The following is a 16,496-nucleotide window of genomic DNA, read 5'->3' as shown; positions in this document are numbered from 1 at the left end:
GGATTTAGTCATTTTTATTTTTATTTTTGGTCATAATTAATCATGAATTCCTTTGTTTAATAACAGAGACAATCCTTTTGGGCTTTCTTGTTTTCCATTATGGAAATGCAATATACATCTTTGTAATCACAATAAATAGTAGATTTGTTAATTTGCAGAACTATAAAATTGGCTTTTCAGAATTGATTTGTCTTCATGTTGAATGGATGAAACCATCATTTTAGTGTTATTTTCATGTAAGACCTGATGTGTGAGGCAGAGAAATAGACCAAAGATGGGTTCATAAACATCATTTTGGACAGTTGGAGTTGAAATTAAAAGAAGTCCCTATTTTCTGCTCCAAGCGGCTTTCAGGTATTCTATTTGATCTCAACATTTCTTCACTTTATTTCTATCTTGGTAGGATCCTTCTCATTTTATGCTGCTTTCTTAGGTGAGGTAGGCAAGTTAGAATAAGAAGCAGAAAACTCTCTCTCATTGCCACGCGGCCATTGCTTCCATCAGTGCTTATTTAGTGCCAAGAGATTCTTGTGGACATAACATTGAATTTTGAGATAAAAGAAGAAGTTCAAAGAATTTCCTGAAATGTTTGTTGGACTGTTTAACAGCAGCTGTTTAAGTCATTGCCATTTTTGGTCTTTGTGGGATTGGCCTAAAGACAAGGAATGGTAATGATGAAGCAAAATACATTCTGGAAATAGAGATCCCAAAGAACTACTGATGAAAGATACAAGTATTGAAGTTGATTTGGGAGAGGGTGGGAGATATTAAAACAAAATTGGAAGACAAAGCCTGTGGCTTGCACCTGGACTGTCAACTACAATGTTGTTCAATCCTTGGGTAGCTCAAGCAAATAATGATGTGCCTTTTGCACTGGACTTTGGGAGTTCTGGGATGATTATTAGGAAATGATTATGAGTGCCATTCTATGGAATAATCATTGTTGTTTTAATAACTTTGAAGAATGTTGCTTGTGATAAGCAACTTCTTTTATTTATTTGCAGTTTCTCAGTTTATATTGAGCAGCTCAAATGATGTCCCAAGAAAGTAAAACAGGTGAAGTAGAAGTACATGTTTTATATATCAGGTGGCGGGAGGTCTGACGAGAGAGAGAGAGAGAGAGAGAGAGAGAGAGAGAATTTATGTATTCCCGACTGAACAGTGAGTAGCATCCATGATTATTAAGTACATAACTTGTTAAGATGTGGCTTGAGGACTTAGGTTCGATCTTATTATAGAGTATTAGCTCATTTAGTTTCTGACAGTTTCCCGTGGAAGAGCATTTGGAAACCGCTTGTCCCCAATAAGGTGGCGTTTTTCCTTTGGGGAATATCCTTACAGTGGAGAACCTGAGGAAGCGAAACATTATTTTGGTGAGCTGCTGTTGTATGTGCAAGAGGGACAAGGAGATAGTAGACCACTTATTGTTGCATTGCCCTAATGCTATAGATTTATGGGATTTGGCTTTTGCTCTTTTTGGGGTGGAGTGGGTGATGCCTAGAAAGGTTGATCTTCTAGCATGTTGGCAAGGTCATTTTGGCATCATTGGAGCTGTGAAATATGGAAACCCATCCCTCAATGTTTAATGTGGTGCATTTGGAGGGAAAGAAATGCAAGGAGCTTTGAAGGATTTGAGCAGAAAACTTTAGAATTAAAAATCAAATTTTTTGAAGACCTTGCTTGAGTGGATGGTAGCTTCAGGGAAGTTTTCTTTTTCAAATTTATTTGATTTTATCATTCATTTTAATTTTAGAACTCTTGTGACCTTCAGCTAGTATACTTCATGTGTACTTGTTGATTTTATTTTTTTGAATCAGTATTATTACTTATTAAAAAAGAATAAGATGTGGCTCAAGGACTCATTTCATTTGCATATTCCAATATGGCTTCAAAAACCAACCGGAAATGCAAACTTTCCAACACTAACTGTGAAACACGGTTCTTGCAGGTGGGATTGTACATAAGTGCCTCTTTTGTTTATGAGGTTGTACATATTCAGGTCTGCTGTCTGCATTCCTCTCATGATCAGCTTCAAGAGCACACGCAGATTCTGATACTCAGCATCAAAACTCTTGACTTAGGATTTCAAAATGTGACAGGGAAAAGGGCATATGAAATGAATGAAATAGAGATGGTGTATATGTGTTGGTGTGTGCTGTTTTTCAGTCCACTCAATTCTATAATTGAGATTGGATTACGTTAAAACAACAATAGTACTAGTGTACTTTGTTCAAATCAACAATATGTATTTGCTACTTGTTTAGGAAAGTCACGTGAAGGTTTGGGCTTTTGTGGTGCATGGTTCCACTCTACACAGCTGTATTAAGCGGATGATGACAGCCGTGAGCAATCCTTGATCAACCCCTAGAATTTTCCAAATACATTGAAAAAAGTCAGTTGATACAAAGCAGATACTTTATAAGATTTTCCTTCTCATTTCTCTTTAATATACAAATTCACCACTTCATTCTCTGTTAAAAAATTCACTCCAATTGCCACAATATGAACAAAAAAAAAAAACACAGATAATAAATAAAAATTACATTCCTGAACGCTCAATCACTCTCTCCTCTCCCACCCCACAAAAGCAAAAGCAACTAATTACAAATAGGCAAATGGGCAAAGCAAAAGCAAGAATGCGCATGTAATTACACCATCATGTTTAAATACATCCATGTGCTAACTCTAATCCGTTTGTTGTAACAGGAAATGGAAATCAGATCTTTGTCGGAGAATGGGTGGTGGATCCATGTCAGAGAGGCTGATGTCACTCAAGGATCGGAACATCTCTTCCATTGAGAACGGTATGCTGAAATTTTTGCAAGCAATGCCATCAGCATTTTTTTTTTTTTGGAATTAAAATGGGTAGGAGAGAATTTGTAAAAGTAAATTATTACCTGGAATCAACATCGAGCAAGAAAGAATTATTGGGCATATTAATTGAATCTTCTGCCATCATCATTCTCATTTTGCCAATTACCTGAGATTTTCCATTATTGTTGCACACAATTAAAAACCAAGATCCCAATTTGGCATCAATACTAATATGCTTGTCTCTTGTTCTTAAGTTAAGGACTGCAAGGAAATAATCCAAAGTAATCTGAAGTCTCCTAACCACATACTTAGTACGTAGCAATGAAACTCGTGAGAGAGAGCATATGATTTCAAATGATGTTAGAATTATAAAATTTATCTTAGTATAACAAAATTTGCAAGAGTACTTACATCTGGAGGTAATCCATGGGTTCCATATTTGTCATCCCAGAACATAGTTCCAATGCGATATATTTGTGGAATGCTCAATATCTATGGAGAATAGGAAAGGCAAGAAAAGCCATTAGCTAGGTGTTGTCACTAGTTGAGAATTTAATTTTATCCTCTATTGGATAGCTGAGAAATCTGATTAAAAAATAATGGATTAGATATACACTTTTAAGCCTTTTCTTGTTTTGGTTTTTAATGAAAATATCCTACTAATCCATGCAGTAGTATTACTGCAATTAGAGTGTTATCTTTATTTATTTTCATATCAATAGATCCTGACTGAAATGGTTATCAAAGGGAATTTAAAAGAAATTCAAGATGCTTTTCATTGTAGCACTAAGTCTGTTACCGGGCAGAGTTCATTTGTGATCTCATCCAATGATTTCTGAGCTTTCTGATGTAACACCTGCAAAATTTAAGCATATTTAAATAATTCTAAATCTTTAGCTTTAAATAGCTTTATTGGCTAAGTCATCCGGGTTCAAGAAAATCTACCAGAAACCCGACAGCTTGCCTTATGTGTTGGAGTTCATCCCAGGACGATCCGGCAAACTGTAAAAACAACAAAATTGTATAACGTTCTCCTCCTCTGCTCTTCAGTCTTGGCAAAAAGTGCAAACAATTTTCATTACCTGATCCGTTGTTTTGAGACACCAATGTTCCAATTCCTGCAAACCTGCCTTTAGATATTCTCCATTGCTAAATGAGCAGCACTCACGACGAAGCAATAGACTGCCAGACCATAAATTTGGTACTTTGATGAGTGGTTTTAAACTGAATTCAATCCCTTTCTGAAACTTCTCTTGTATAGATTGGAATTGAAACTCTACTCACCTATTAAGGAGCTGTACATTGATGAATGAAAAGACCTGACTAAAGATCTTTTTTGTGATCATTGAAGGTACCTGAAGATCTCAAAAATCAGATGAATCTGCTAAATTGGAAAAACCAGAAAAAGAACCGGTGGAAGAGTGGATTATGCTTACGTGGTTCCCAGACATTAAACCCAAGGTATGATCAAGCTTATTAACAATGCTCTGCCAATGTATGTTTGATGCTTGTTGCTTTGCAACTATATTTGAATGGATACTTTTAGATGACCCTCTTATTGATCTAACCCGTGATGATCTAGGTGCCTGTTTATGATAATTAAGAGTTTAGTTTTGCATGTTGATTTGTTGTCATCTAAATTTTTTGCCTACATAAGATGCTTACCTGAATGCACAAGTTAAGGAACTGGCTGATCTCTTTCTTCAAATTGTCACGGATCATCCCATATATTTTCTCAACACATGCAGTTAGATGTTGTTTAAATAGTAGGGCTGGGTACTTAGCTTCCACTTTCAATTGTTCATTCGGTTTTCCCTCCATTCCACTGTAGCCGCTTGAAATTCCCGTGCCCAATGAAGATGGACGAAAACCCTGAGATTACCATATTTAGAATTGTAAATGTTCACACGAGCTTTGATGTATAAAAGAATTCACTTGTGGAAACTTACTTGTGCCATTCTGCCAAATAAGGTGGTTGGGGAGTTTCGGTTACGATGAGAAGCTGAACTGGTTGTATTGCTTGCCTTGAGTGTACTTTGTAAAAGAAACAGAAGGGTAGAAGTTGTTGAAAGCCAATATGCCAAATCAGCAATGTTGTCCTGACCCTTCAAGGATATAACATAGAAAAATTAATTACACCTGTCAAATTAAGTTGATCACTTTATCATAAATTAAAATGCTGAAAGCATGCATTTCAGTATAAGCTTTATAAAAGGTTTGAGATCTCAGGTTCCATCCCTGGCCCCAGCGAATTTGTAATATTTTTACTTAAATTATTTTTATTTATAAAAAAAAGAAGTATGCTACCTCTATGGATGAACGAATTGTTTGAATAATCCTATCAAATATATTTGTCTTCTCAGCTTCAAAGGATCTCCACTGGAGAAGTGCTTTATAGACAATACAGGCTGCGATAGGTCTATTCTTATCAAATCGTTTATCTTCTATGAGATATTTGAGTAGTACATCATGATTTTCCTGTTCAAATGATATAAATATGAATTTACTCATTAGTGACCACCCAAACTAAAATAAGTTTTTAGACTTCCACATTTGCAGTGTCTGCTTATAATTTCAGCTTTCAATGACATACCTGCTGCCTGTCTGTGAGTGATCTTTGTCTAGTTAGGAGGGGGGCAATAGGCTCTGATTCCTGAAAAAAAGGAATAAACTCATCATATTGGAAATGTATATTCATTAATGATCTATTATCCAAGAAAGTTCATGATACCTTTGTTGTTTGAAGTTCTTCGTCTTTTTGATGTCCATTGTCCAAACACTGCACCATTATCGAAGGATAGTGTCAAATAATGAAGTAATTTCACGAAAACAACCAAGCCTTAGTGCCAATTTTTTTGGGGTTGGCAGTGAAGTAACTTTACCAAAAAAGGAAAAATGGAAGCACCCTCTTTAACACCCGCCCTCCCCCCCACAAAAAAAGAAAAGAAAAGGTATTGTACCTTGACTTGTGGCAGTGGCCTCTCAGGTGTAGCTATCTGCTTCACAACTGCCTGGTTTTGAAGCAATTCATTCTCTGACTCCAAACTTGCAATCTTACTCTTGAGGCTGGACCAAAAGTAAAACTTTCAGAAATGTGCTATGTTGAGTATGTTCCTAAAGCTCATTGTGAGCTGAGCTAGTGGCCTAAACAACACATTTTGACAAAGTGGAACTGTAGATAAAATCTTGTAGTTGGTTTATGTCATGGAGTAACTTCTACTGCACTATTGGCTGTATTTATTACTTGTTAAGATCTTGGGTTTGTGAGAGTTGAACATTAATACCTTAGGGAGCCTCTTTCTAAGGGCTTAATACAACATGTTGGAACACCGCCTTAACCCAAATGATTAAGTTAGTACGTTAGGCACGAACAATGTTATGTTAACTATTTACTCTTGTCACTATAGTCTGATGTGGGACTTGACCACTTAACAACCTCACATCTCATACATGAATATTCTAACATCACTTAAATGAAATCATTCCCTTGGTGAATTCACTTGATAAGGAGCCACATTCAAGAAAAGCTGTGGTTTAAAAATAAATGTTTTGATGATATGTCTAAATGTCCATGGTCTAGTTGTTATTTATATATTGTATAAATATATATTCAACAAAGGTATTAGCTGTCCCTGAACTAGATTTATATATGTTTGTCCCCTTGTTGTCATCACCTTGCGTAGTGATAAAGAGAAATATGTCAATCACAATTTTCTAATTTAAGTTTACCGATTTCTACAAAATAAAATGAGCTCATATCTGGCATTTTCCTTTTCTCACTTGACAAACATTGTAGTTTTGATCTTCTTGAGAGATCAATTGTTCAGATTTTCCTAAAGTTTCTGATGTTTACTCATGACAAAATAGTAAAAAGGTTATCAAATTTCTTAAGAACCCCACTCATGCCCCTCCCCCGTGAAGGAGGGCCCAAGAAAAAAAAAATTGCTTGCTCTTACATTCTCAGTTCTTCAGAGATGTCCTCCTTTGGTGATGCTACCAAAGCCTGTTGGCGTAGAACCTGATTCTCAGATTCAAGGTTTGATAAGTTCAATTCTAATCTGAAATTATAAATACAAGTTAGTAAACCCTAGATTTTGATGATAGAGATGTCATGACCAATTCTTAGTTGACTACCTTTCAATAGTCTCTTGAAGTAACGTTGCTTTTAGCTGTGCTTCTTCTGCCTCTTTTAGCCTTGTTTTGCTCTCTTTTTCAGCTTTGGAATACTTCTCCTCAAATTCCTCAAACTTTTTCTTCAGCTCTCCTAGCTCACCCTACACACATTTATGTAAGTCTCCTGTCACCATATTTGTTAACTGCAAAATTTGTCCATGAATTTATACAGATGTATGCTCACTCACAAATGCATTGGTATCTTTATGGGTGGTGGGACTCATCCTTCTCCCATTCTCTAAAACTTTTGTGTTTGACGATTTTTATCTAAAGGTTTTACATTCACTTTTAGTTTTCTCATCCATGGTGCACTATCCACATATAGCTGCGTAAAAACAGATGTTACCTTCTGTGGGGATATCACGCACAAGGGCTTTTGACAGTTGGAAATTCTTTTTCCTTTTCTTTAACTATTAAGGGAGTTTTATTTCTGTTAATAGATTATGTTAGAGAGATAACTTTTCTTTCACTATACTTAATTACGTTTTCATGTATTACTTTGAAAAAAGAGATATCAAGCCAACTTCAGGCATATCTTCGTACATAAAGTGAGCAAATTAATATTTTCTCTTCTTATATATTTATATTCAGATTTTCCTGAATATTTTATCCTTTGTCATGGTCCAATACTTACGTGACTATGTAGATCTTAAGTTATTTGTTGCTGATAATGCTAAAAGAGAGTTTTTGGAAGTTACCTCCAGTTGCTCATTGTGATTTCTTAGTAACTCCAGCTTGGTGTTGTCCACAACTGGAACCTCTTTAATGACTGGTGGAGCTTCTTCAATGGCTAGCTTTGCTGCTTCTTTCTCGCGAATGATTGCAGCATGGGCTTCATCCAGTTGCCCTTGCATTTCATGTAAAGCATTTTGTAACTTTGCAATTTCTTGTCCTTTAGCCTCTTCAAGATCAATCTGCAAAACATTGTTTTCTGATGAACCTATAGTGGACCAATTCATTTATGGACTCAGCATCAAATTGACATGTTCCAATTGATCTGGACTGCTGTAGAATTGATTAGACTGAATGTGGTGACAGAAACTTAGAAAATGTGATACAATTTAAATGTGTTCAGAGAAGTGGTTCAGGGTTTTGTTAAACCAAATCTAGATGACTTAAATTGAAACTACAATTCAAAGACGTGTTAAAAATGGCTGAGTCTCCCCAGCTAGAACTGTGGATAAGATGCAGACAAGAAAGAGTTCAAGGGAAAAGAAGATTAAATACCAAAAGAATCAAGATTTGTGGTCTAGTTTTGATGTCGGACTTTCTTGACACCTTTAATAGGTTATTTTAGTTATTATTGAGTCTTAGCATTGAGTGTTTTAGGTTGGGAAGCTTTAGAGTAGTTTCAATTAAGTTTACTAGAATAAGGGCAATTTGGTAATTTCCATATTTTATGGAATGGGATGTCCTAGAGGCCCATGAGTCTTAGTTTATGTTTTGAGTCCTCCTCTTATTTGGTTTAGGAGCTATTACATCCTTCTTTTGTTTGTTATTATTATTCCTAGTCATTCTAAGAATATGTTATTTAGAGTCCAAATACTTCTAGGAGGGGATTAACAATGGCCTCTATATAAAGGCTTTATTGTATTCAATGTTATTTGAATGGTGATTGATTGATAAATCTCAGCAGCTTATTTAAGTTTTGAGGGTGTGATTACCTTCTCCTACTAGCTGTGATTGCTTAGGAAGGCCTAGGTGTGATTGCCTAGTGTTTTATTTATTTTATTTTCTGTTTATCCTCTGTTTCCGCTCCAAAACAGCCATCAATTGTCATTCTTTTCTAACCTAATACTCTTTAACATTAATCCTTACTCACTTATCAAAAAAAAAAAAAAAAAATCAATCCTTACTCAAAACTCATTAATAGACCTAGTATAGTGCTGATTTCTAAAAGATCCTGCATCAGGATATGTAACTAGTTAGCATATGCTTTAAATCAAATGTCATTTGTTTTTTATTTTTTATTTTTTTTGTTTTTTCCTTTTTCATCAAATGGTGGTAGTAAGCTATAAAAATGGGGAAGAGGTATTGCCTAGCTACAAAGGATGGTAGTAAGTCAAAATCTATTCACATTGCTTTAATGATATACTTTTCGACTTTGTGTAATTGGACTTGCGCCAACCTATTCACATATTTGTAGTTGATGGAGAATATACCCTTAAGTGTTTTTCAAATTCTAGTCGCCATGTTAGCTCTTCAACACGCTTCTCCAACTTGTCCTTAGCCTCCTTAAGTGCCCCTGTTTCTCTTGCAGCCTGCATCAGAGAGTTTCTTATTTTTACTATGCACATAATTTAGATAAATCTAGTCTTAGAGAATAAATCAAGCCAAGAATTGGAGAGAAGTGCCAGGATATGCTTATATGAGAAGTAAAGCTCACCATCCTAAGCTTTCTAAGCTCCTTCCTTGCAACCCTTGCTCTCCAAAGACATTGAAGTGTTAGATTTGCCTTCTTCTGCTGTTTATAAGCAGAAAGAGCTTGAAATCTTCTCCATTGAGTCTGTCAGAAGAATGAGTAATAGCATAATCAATAATATTACTCCAAGGTTGTTGATTGATGAATGATTCAATGTTGGAATATAAACCTTTCTCAGATGGCTTGAATTATAATCCATCTATATTATGTGACAAATGACAAAATTTATCATGCATGTAATAGAAGTAGTAAAAAGGACATGGAAGGGAGTAACAAAGAGTATTGTTTGGGATAGGATAGAAGGGGAGATAAAAAAACATGTGTCCAACCAATTAGTCTTTTGAGGATCTTTAGTCGACTCCAAAGTTTTGGGATTAAGGCTTTGTTGTTGTTGTTGTTGTTGCATGTAATAGAGGGATCTGAATCTAGTTTGTATGAATCATTATTTTCACAATTGCTTTTATTCGTTCGAATCTTGAAATTTTTTCCTTTGTTATTTCTGTAATTCTAAAAAACTTTCTTAAATGAAGACATCCAATCAATGAAGGTGCATTTCTAAGTATCATCAAATATTAAATTTCATTTCTTGTTCCAACAATATCCTTGATTATGAATTTTTTAGATGCAATATAATTTCCAATCTTAACATTTTCTCTATGCAGCCCTGCATTTTATGTTTTAGTGATTTATCCCAGCCAGAGGAGTTACCTGGATGATGGTTGCAGCCTTTGTTCTTCTTTTGTATCTGTATTCATTTCGAGCTGCCATTGCTCGTAACCCAGTTTGAATAACAATTGCTGATGCTAGTAATTTTGTGTAAAATTTTCTTGCAGTGTGAGCACGAACATGTTTTTGTATGCGGATTGAAGCAGCTACCTTTCTCATCTGTTCATACAGCTTACGTGCTATTTGTGCTGCATATGGAAGAGGCAAGAGAAACTGTCACATTTACATTTATTTCCAGCAATAACTGTCAAAGTTGGTAGTTTCTCAAAATAGATTAGGAATCAATTGTTTCAAAAGCTTAAACCAGAAATGGATATCAAGCTCAAACAACCAAAGGTGAAAAGGGCTCTGAAATGGTGATAGTCAGGTTATTGAAATAGCCTAAAGTTTAAATTTCCTGGAAGAGGGCCAACACTGTATATCTAGTTCAGGCATGACAACAAAGTAATCAAGACCTTTCTATAGGTTCAAACTGAAATCCAATCCACCAACCTGATGATGGAGTACAAGAGAAAAAAGAGATATGGGTTGAGGGGTTGAGAAATCTAACCCAAATACCTAATTACACACTGCTAAATGAAGCAGCCTACATTTTGTCTATTATAGGAGGGTGAATTAATCTGGTTTGGTAGTTCTAACAGACACTTTCTGATTTATGTGCTATGATGCAACATGGAATAACATAGGAAAAAGAGTATAACCTCTCCAAAGTTTCTGTACATTAATAGTAGCCCATCGCAGGGTGATGAAGTCTTTTCTGGTCAGATGTGTTCGAATTTGCCTTTGGATGCGTCTGGCCGCATTAGCCAAGACTTCAGTTCTCCGCGCGTCTAATTCAGCCATCTGCCCAGCTCTAAGAAACACCTTTGTTTTCCCAATCTGAAATACAGGATGAGGGAGGCAACTATCAGAATACATAATGAAAATTTTCTTGAGAAATTTGTGCACAATGATCCTAACTATTGCCATGTCATATAGGTAGGTCCAAGTGTAGAGTGACCTGATAGCCCTTCAAGCCCATTCTGTCACAGATGGCAATACAGGCTGATTTTTCGTCGGATCTGCATAGAAGAAAGCAGTGGATTATCAAAGTTGAAACTACACAGTCAAAATCATTTTTGCTAAATTCATCTAAAATGAAATTATATCAATGGTATTTATATCCAAATATCTGCCTGATTGCATGTGAGTATTTGCTAAGGTATGTATTTGTTAATTAGAGCATGCAGCTCAATAGGGAAACTGTAGCCTTCAACCTTGAGGTCCTGGCTTCCTTCCTATTCTATAGAATAAAGATGTGAAACAAAATCAGAAGATAAATATTTTACTTTCTAAATTTAGAAGTTTATACCCATCAAGAACATCTGGAGCTAGCATTCCAAAACGGTCAAGGAACTCATCAAATGATCTTTTTGTTGGATACCCAGCACAACTTATCCTAATAGCCTCTAATACACCCTGCAACAATATCATTTGAAGGAACATTATCAACCAGTGCAACATATGATAGTTTCTGGGAAATGCAATTTATTCTGTGGGGTAGAAGTGGAATTTTAGTTACCCCGCATCTTAACTGGTTTAAGACATTAAAGTTTTCAAAGATTCCAGGCTTCAAAACTGTGTTGGGCTTTACACATCTGATGTAATGTGGTTCTGTTGTGTTCAGTGTCTCCATCAAAGCTTGTAGTTGTTGCTGGTTGTTGAAGTTTGAGTCAAGAGTAAGTCAGGGTCTCAGGGTTTACAAGATCTGATAATGCTTCTATGGAAAAAGGCTTACCTTGAAGCGGGTACCAATGGAAGAGAATTTAGATTGCTTTGATGTCTCATCAGGTAGCGGAGGGAAAAGGTTAGCGACGAATGGGCACTTGGATGCATCTAGTAGTGCTTGGTGTTCTGCTACAACATAATCCTTGTTTTTATCAAGAAATTGGTCTGCTTGGTATGTGACCTGTAGAGCATGAGGCTTTAAAATGAGAAACCAAATTTTATTGTCTTTAGCTGGATGGTTGTGGAAATGAAAAATTCTCTTACATCTCCTGCATAATGGTTGATTGTGAAGTCTGTTCGGGCAAGTTTTGGCTTGCTGAAGCGCTTGTGTCCTTTATATGTCTGATACATCTTTTGTGCAAATGTCTCATGGGTTGCCTTGGGAAACATACTGCAGCAGAAGTGAACTTGTCTGTATCCTTGTTTTCAATATTGATGCATTATCTCTATCTCTTATTTTCTTTGTTTTTCAATGTTTTATTAGTTCTCCTATTTTTTCTTCTATTTTTGGTGTCAGGAGGAGATAATGTCTCCTTTTATCTAAGGTAGCATGTGCCATTGGTGCAAGGTTTAGAACCTGCTTAATTACTTCATAACTCATAAGTAGGTGATTTTCATCTGTTTCTAGATACAGATATTCATTTGCATGTAGAAAAAATGCGTACCAGGCTTCATCAAGAAGAGCAATTATACCCCCGGGTTTCTGTAAGGATATATAATCAATATTTCATGTTCCATATAATAGATATAAATTGTGTTAGTTGGACATACAATGTTCTTTGTGAGTTGGTACCTTCTCAATAAGATCCAAAACATCTTGGTTGTCTACGAATTCTACGTAACTCCAATTTATTTCCTCTTTTGTGTACTCTTCTTGCTCCATCTTGAATACGTGCTGTTAAGAAAGATGCTTGTTAGTATAAAATTACTTCAGTATAATGATGCTCAAACTGTACCTATAATGTCATTCTAACCTGATTAAAATGTTGTTGCAACTTCTCATTTGTGAGGTTGATACATAGCTGCTCAAAACTACCGAAAGTAATGTTCAATATATCTTTCTGTAGATTGTAATAATGTTTTTCTGTTTATTATGTACCTGTTGATCTTGAAGCTTTCAAAGCCATAAATATCTAGGACTCCAATTAAGCTTACTGCATTGGGATCTTGGCCAATTGAACTGTTTATATTATCCACAATCCTGCCATAGTTCAAGAATTTACTCAATTTAATTCGGTCCTTGTCCAGTCAAATAAAATTTTTTTCTGAACAAATTAGAAATCAAATTGGTTTTGGTTCTGAGACAGTCATGATTGCCTATTCGTTGAGCTGGTATCAGGTTTCCTATGTAACTTTGCTTCACTTTGATCTTGGCTGTGTTAGACATGTTTAAATTTTCATGTTGGAGTATTATTGCTACTTGCCTGGATGACGTCACTAATTGCTATTGACAGATTAATTAAAGGAGTTGAGTCTAGTTTGCTTACCAATCAAACAATCTGGAGTATACAGTCTTTGCCAAGGCATCACGACTTAGGGCAGCTTGGCCTGGGTCCAGTGGTTTTGTAATGTTACCATCGGGAGTCACTATGACACGCTTACAGAGTGAGTCTTCTAGCATCTTCGCGTCAGACCTGAAGAAGTATGCAGGAGGCCATGGAGAGGCATCATTAGAATGTAGATATTTTATTTTTTTTAAGGTGGTCCAAATAGATCAGAGTTCTAACATGAGGAGCTCTGCGGCAGTTTGAAGATGGAATTTTGATTTCTCATCTTTCAGTTTCGAAGAATCAACTTCATTCCCTTTTATGAAGTCAATGTTTCCAAGATGTAGAATTGCAGCCACCACACGGAATATAGCATCCTACAGATAGCACCATCTCTGTTAATTTTATTAATGGACAAAGGAAATCTTCTATTTATTAACATTGAAAGGCTCAACACCTGCTCATCTGGGCTGATCCCCACAATATCCATGGCATTTCTTGTCTCCAAATATTCTCTCGCATCATCTACATTTGCTACTTCATAACAATTTGATTGATTAAGATAATGGAATGTTCTTGGGTCCCCCAGCTTGAATTTCTTAACATCCTGTAAGGCGACAATATAGTTCAGCTAAATGTTTGTTATGCCTGACTTGGTTGCTGAGTAGGAAAATGTACGGAGGTCACCTCTGGTGGTGCTGCACAGAGCATGTAGAAACAATGATAGTTTCTCTCTGGATCAGAGGCTTGGCACACACGTGACCTCTCAAGAAGATATGTACGAATTGCAGCACCAGATATCTTTCCGTGCTTATCAAATTGAATCTCAACAAATTTACCAAAACGACTGGTAAAACCACAGATTATTGTAAGTAAAACCAGAAAGAAAATTATTCTAAAAAAGTTCTAAAAAAAGTCTCTGTAATAAAAGAAAGAGTGTGAAAGTATATCACCTTGAATTATTGTTTTTCACAGTTTTGGCATTGCCAAATGCTTCCAGGACTGGGTTGGACTGAAGATGTGGAAAAATTACTGTTTAATTATCAATTGGAAATAGTAATTTACAAACAGAAGTTTAAACTCACCTCCAAAACCTGTTGTTCTACTGTTCTTCCATCTGTAACAGATCTGCCCCCCATGAACGCAAGGTATCTCATGAGCATTTTTGTTGTCTCTGTTTTACCAGCTCCGCTCTCTCCACTTACCAAAATGGATTGGCTTCCCTGTTCATTTATCATTGCCCTGGTATTTGAAATTAATGAGTCAATTCTACTTCTTCGAAGATAAGAACAATACTCTGGTTGAGCCAAAGCCAGTTTGTACACTGTTTATATACCTGTAACAAGTGTCTGCAACGGCAAAAAGGTGTGGACTTAGCTCTCCAAAGGCAGCTCCCTTATACTGCTCCATCATGTGGATGTCATACAAGTGTGGCAGTCTCCGAAAAGGATTCACCGCAATGAGAATGTTCCCAGTGTAAGTCTGTTTATTTCATCGTTACTTGTCAGATTTCTTATATCTTTCATTACAAAATAACTTCACTGCAGTGGTGTTGGGTAGGTGGTAGATACTCACATATATTTCATTGAGGGAAAATCGACAGGCAAGGTTATATAGGACTCCTGGTTCATGGAGGTAAGCTAACTTGGTCATGTCATCGACCCCTGCTGGTGGTGCTTCTGTGTCTTTTGGATATATACTAGAAATGTCTGCAATTATCTGAAATTGAGGCAAATGCCTATGTTTAGTTTATATATCATGCAAGCCTGTTTGGCCAATGAGCTCTGGCTCAATTGGCACCTCCTTGCCTTGCAAGTGCTTGATGGAGGGTGAGATCATGAGTTCAAGATCCACTTGGTGCGTGTATAATTTACCCAAAAAGGAAAATCATGCAAGGCTGTTTGAGATGTCAATAATTTAAACTTCATAAGACCTATCATCATCTACAGAAATCCTCATTGATTCTCCCAAATAAAATTTTAGTGGCAGATGGATTTTTAAGTTAAAAAGTCATCTTGACAGTCCAACTAAATTATAAATTCTGTTTTAAGTTGAGAAAACAAATTTGTGCCTAACGACCCCTTTCTTTGAGTTTTCTCCATTGCAACAGGAATACTTGTTAGAGGCTCATCGGTTCTTATTGAAATCCTGTTTCATTGTTTCTTAAATCATGCATGCTTTACAATAAACCTTACTACCAAAAATTTATGTGGTGATGGGTTGTTTTATAGATCTTCTACCTTTTATGTTTTTATTTAAAAGTTCGTCTCCTGGAGTTAATTTTTTCTTACTTTTTCACTATTAGTAAAATACATGTGACTAATCCTAACTAGTCTATAGAGGATCCAATAAGCTCTGTTGTCATTTCCAGTAAAGTTATACAAAGTGCCTACAGAGGAGCCCTATGAGGTTATGTATACGGTTTGAAAGTGCATGTTATATTAACATGAAGAGTATGAAAGGATGGACAAAAATCTGTCTTGCTAGATGATAAAAGTGAATAAAGAAATAAATAAACGAAGGGGTTTTACGAATTCCAGAAATATGGGAGGTGGCAGAAGCATACAGTTTTGCCGTTAGTGGCAATAATTGTGGCATCTCTGCCATTGATTTCTTGGACGTCACCATCGACCCATGCATCCTCAGGATCCTCTGCCCACACATGTGAACCAACAATGATGTTCACTGGGCTTCCCTGGATCACCGTCCATATAAGAACAAGAAAAGTTAACTAACATCTTGTAAGGAAAAAGGTCAGTAAATTAAAACTGAAGGAAAACCATGATCAGGAAGCTTACCATTGCTAAAAGTCTATATTATCATCAAAATTCAGAAGGAGAGTGAACATAAGAGGATGAGTGTGTGTAAGAGATAGAGAGAGAGAGAGAGAGAGAGAGAGAGAGAGAGAGAGAGAGAGAGAGAGAGAGCGTTTTGGAGGATGATGGTGTTGTTCTTTAAGGAATGATATTACAACACCTGAAAGTAGAAAAGAATGTTAAAAAGGAATTCAAAAGCAGAGGAAATGCCAGTGGTGTAACTCAAAAAAGCAAAAGGCAGAGTAGCCAGCTACACCTCACCTCCCCCCCCTCTCTCCCTTACTCAATCCT

At 36.2% G+C, this 16,496-nt stretch overlaps 1 protein-coding gene and 1 long non-coding RNA gene across 3 annotated transcripts; one reads left to right on the top strand and one right to left on the bottom strand.

Annotated features, from left to right (window-relative positions):
- Positions 1–13: 13 nt before the first annotated feature.
- Positions 14–10,330, top strand: LOC115983971. 2 transcript variants are annotated; one of them, XR_004090324.1, is made up of 5 exons: positions 14–354; positions 434–2,342; positions 2,707–2,804; positions 4,166–4,275; positions 10,243–10,330. It is a non-coding gene; the product is annotated as an uncharacterized LOC115983971 (long non-coding RNA). The 2 variants fall into 2 exon arrangements; XR_004090323.1 differs by having other exon boundaries at positions 434–2,392.
- LOC115983970 (myosin-12-like) lies at positions 2,399–16,311 on the bottom strand. The gene is made up of 40 exons (XM_031106840.1): positions 16,188–16,311; positions 15,956–16,084; positions 14,965–15,108; positions 14,726–14,871; positions 14,475–14,631; positions 14,343–14,401; positions 14,077–14,236; positions 13,847–13,996; positions 13,630–13,766; positions 13,390–13,536; positions 13,002–13,103; positions 12,877–12,934; positions 12,696–12,797; positions 12,568–12,605; positions 12,167–12,293; positions 11,913–12,083; positions 11,697–11,828; positions 11,487–11,593; positions 11,136–11,196; positions 10,837–11,014; positions 10,118–10,323; positions 9,374–9,493; positions 9,150–9,248; positions 7,686–7,901; positions 6,949–7,088; positions 6,771–6,872; positions 5,775–5,880; positions 5,546–5,593; positions 5,408–5,467; positions 5,122–5,292; positions 4,764–4,919; positions 4,480–4,686; positions 4,251–4,400; positions 4,099–4,169; positions 3,897–3,996; positions 3,760–3,816; positions 3,614–3,670; positions 3,226–3,306; positions 2,898–2,980; positions 2,399–2,809 (listed from the first exon to the last, which is right to left on the bottom strand). Exons 1-40 carry the CDS (start codon positions 16,188–16,190, stop codon positions 2,686–2,688), a joined length of 4,662 nt encoding a protein of 1,553 aa, XP_030962700.1. The 5' UTR covers positions 16,191–16,311; the 3' UTR covers positions 2,399–2,685.
- Positions 16,312–16,496: the final 185 nt, after the last annotated feature.

The sequence above is a fragment of the Quercus lobata genome, chromosome 4 (assembly GCF_001633185.2).
Source record: "Quercus lobata isolate SW786 chromosome 4, ValleyOak3.0 Primary Assembly, whole genome shotgun sequence".
NCBI lineage: Eukaryota > Viridiplantae > Streptophyta > Magnoliopsida > Fagales > Fagaceae > Quercus > Quercus lobata.
The sequence above is the reverse complement of the archived record's forward strand: the minus strand, read 5'-3'. Positions and strand labels throughout refer to the sequence as shown.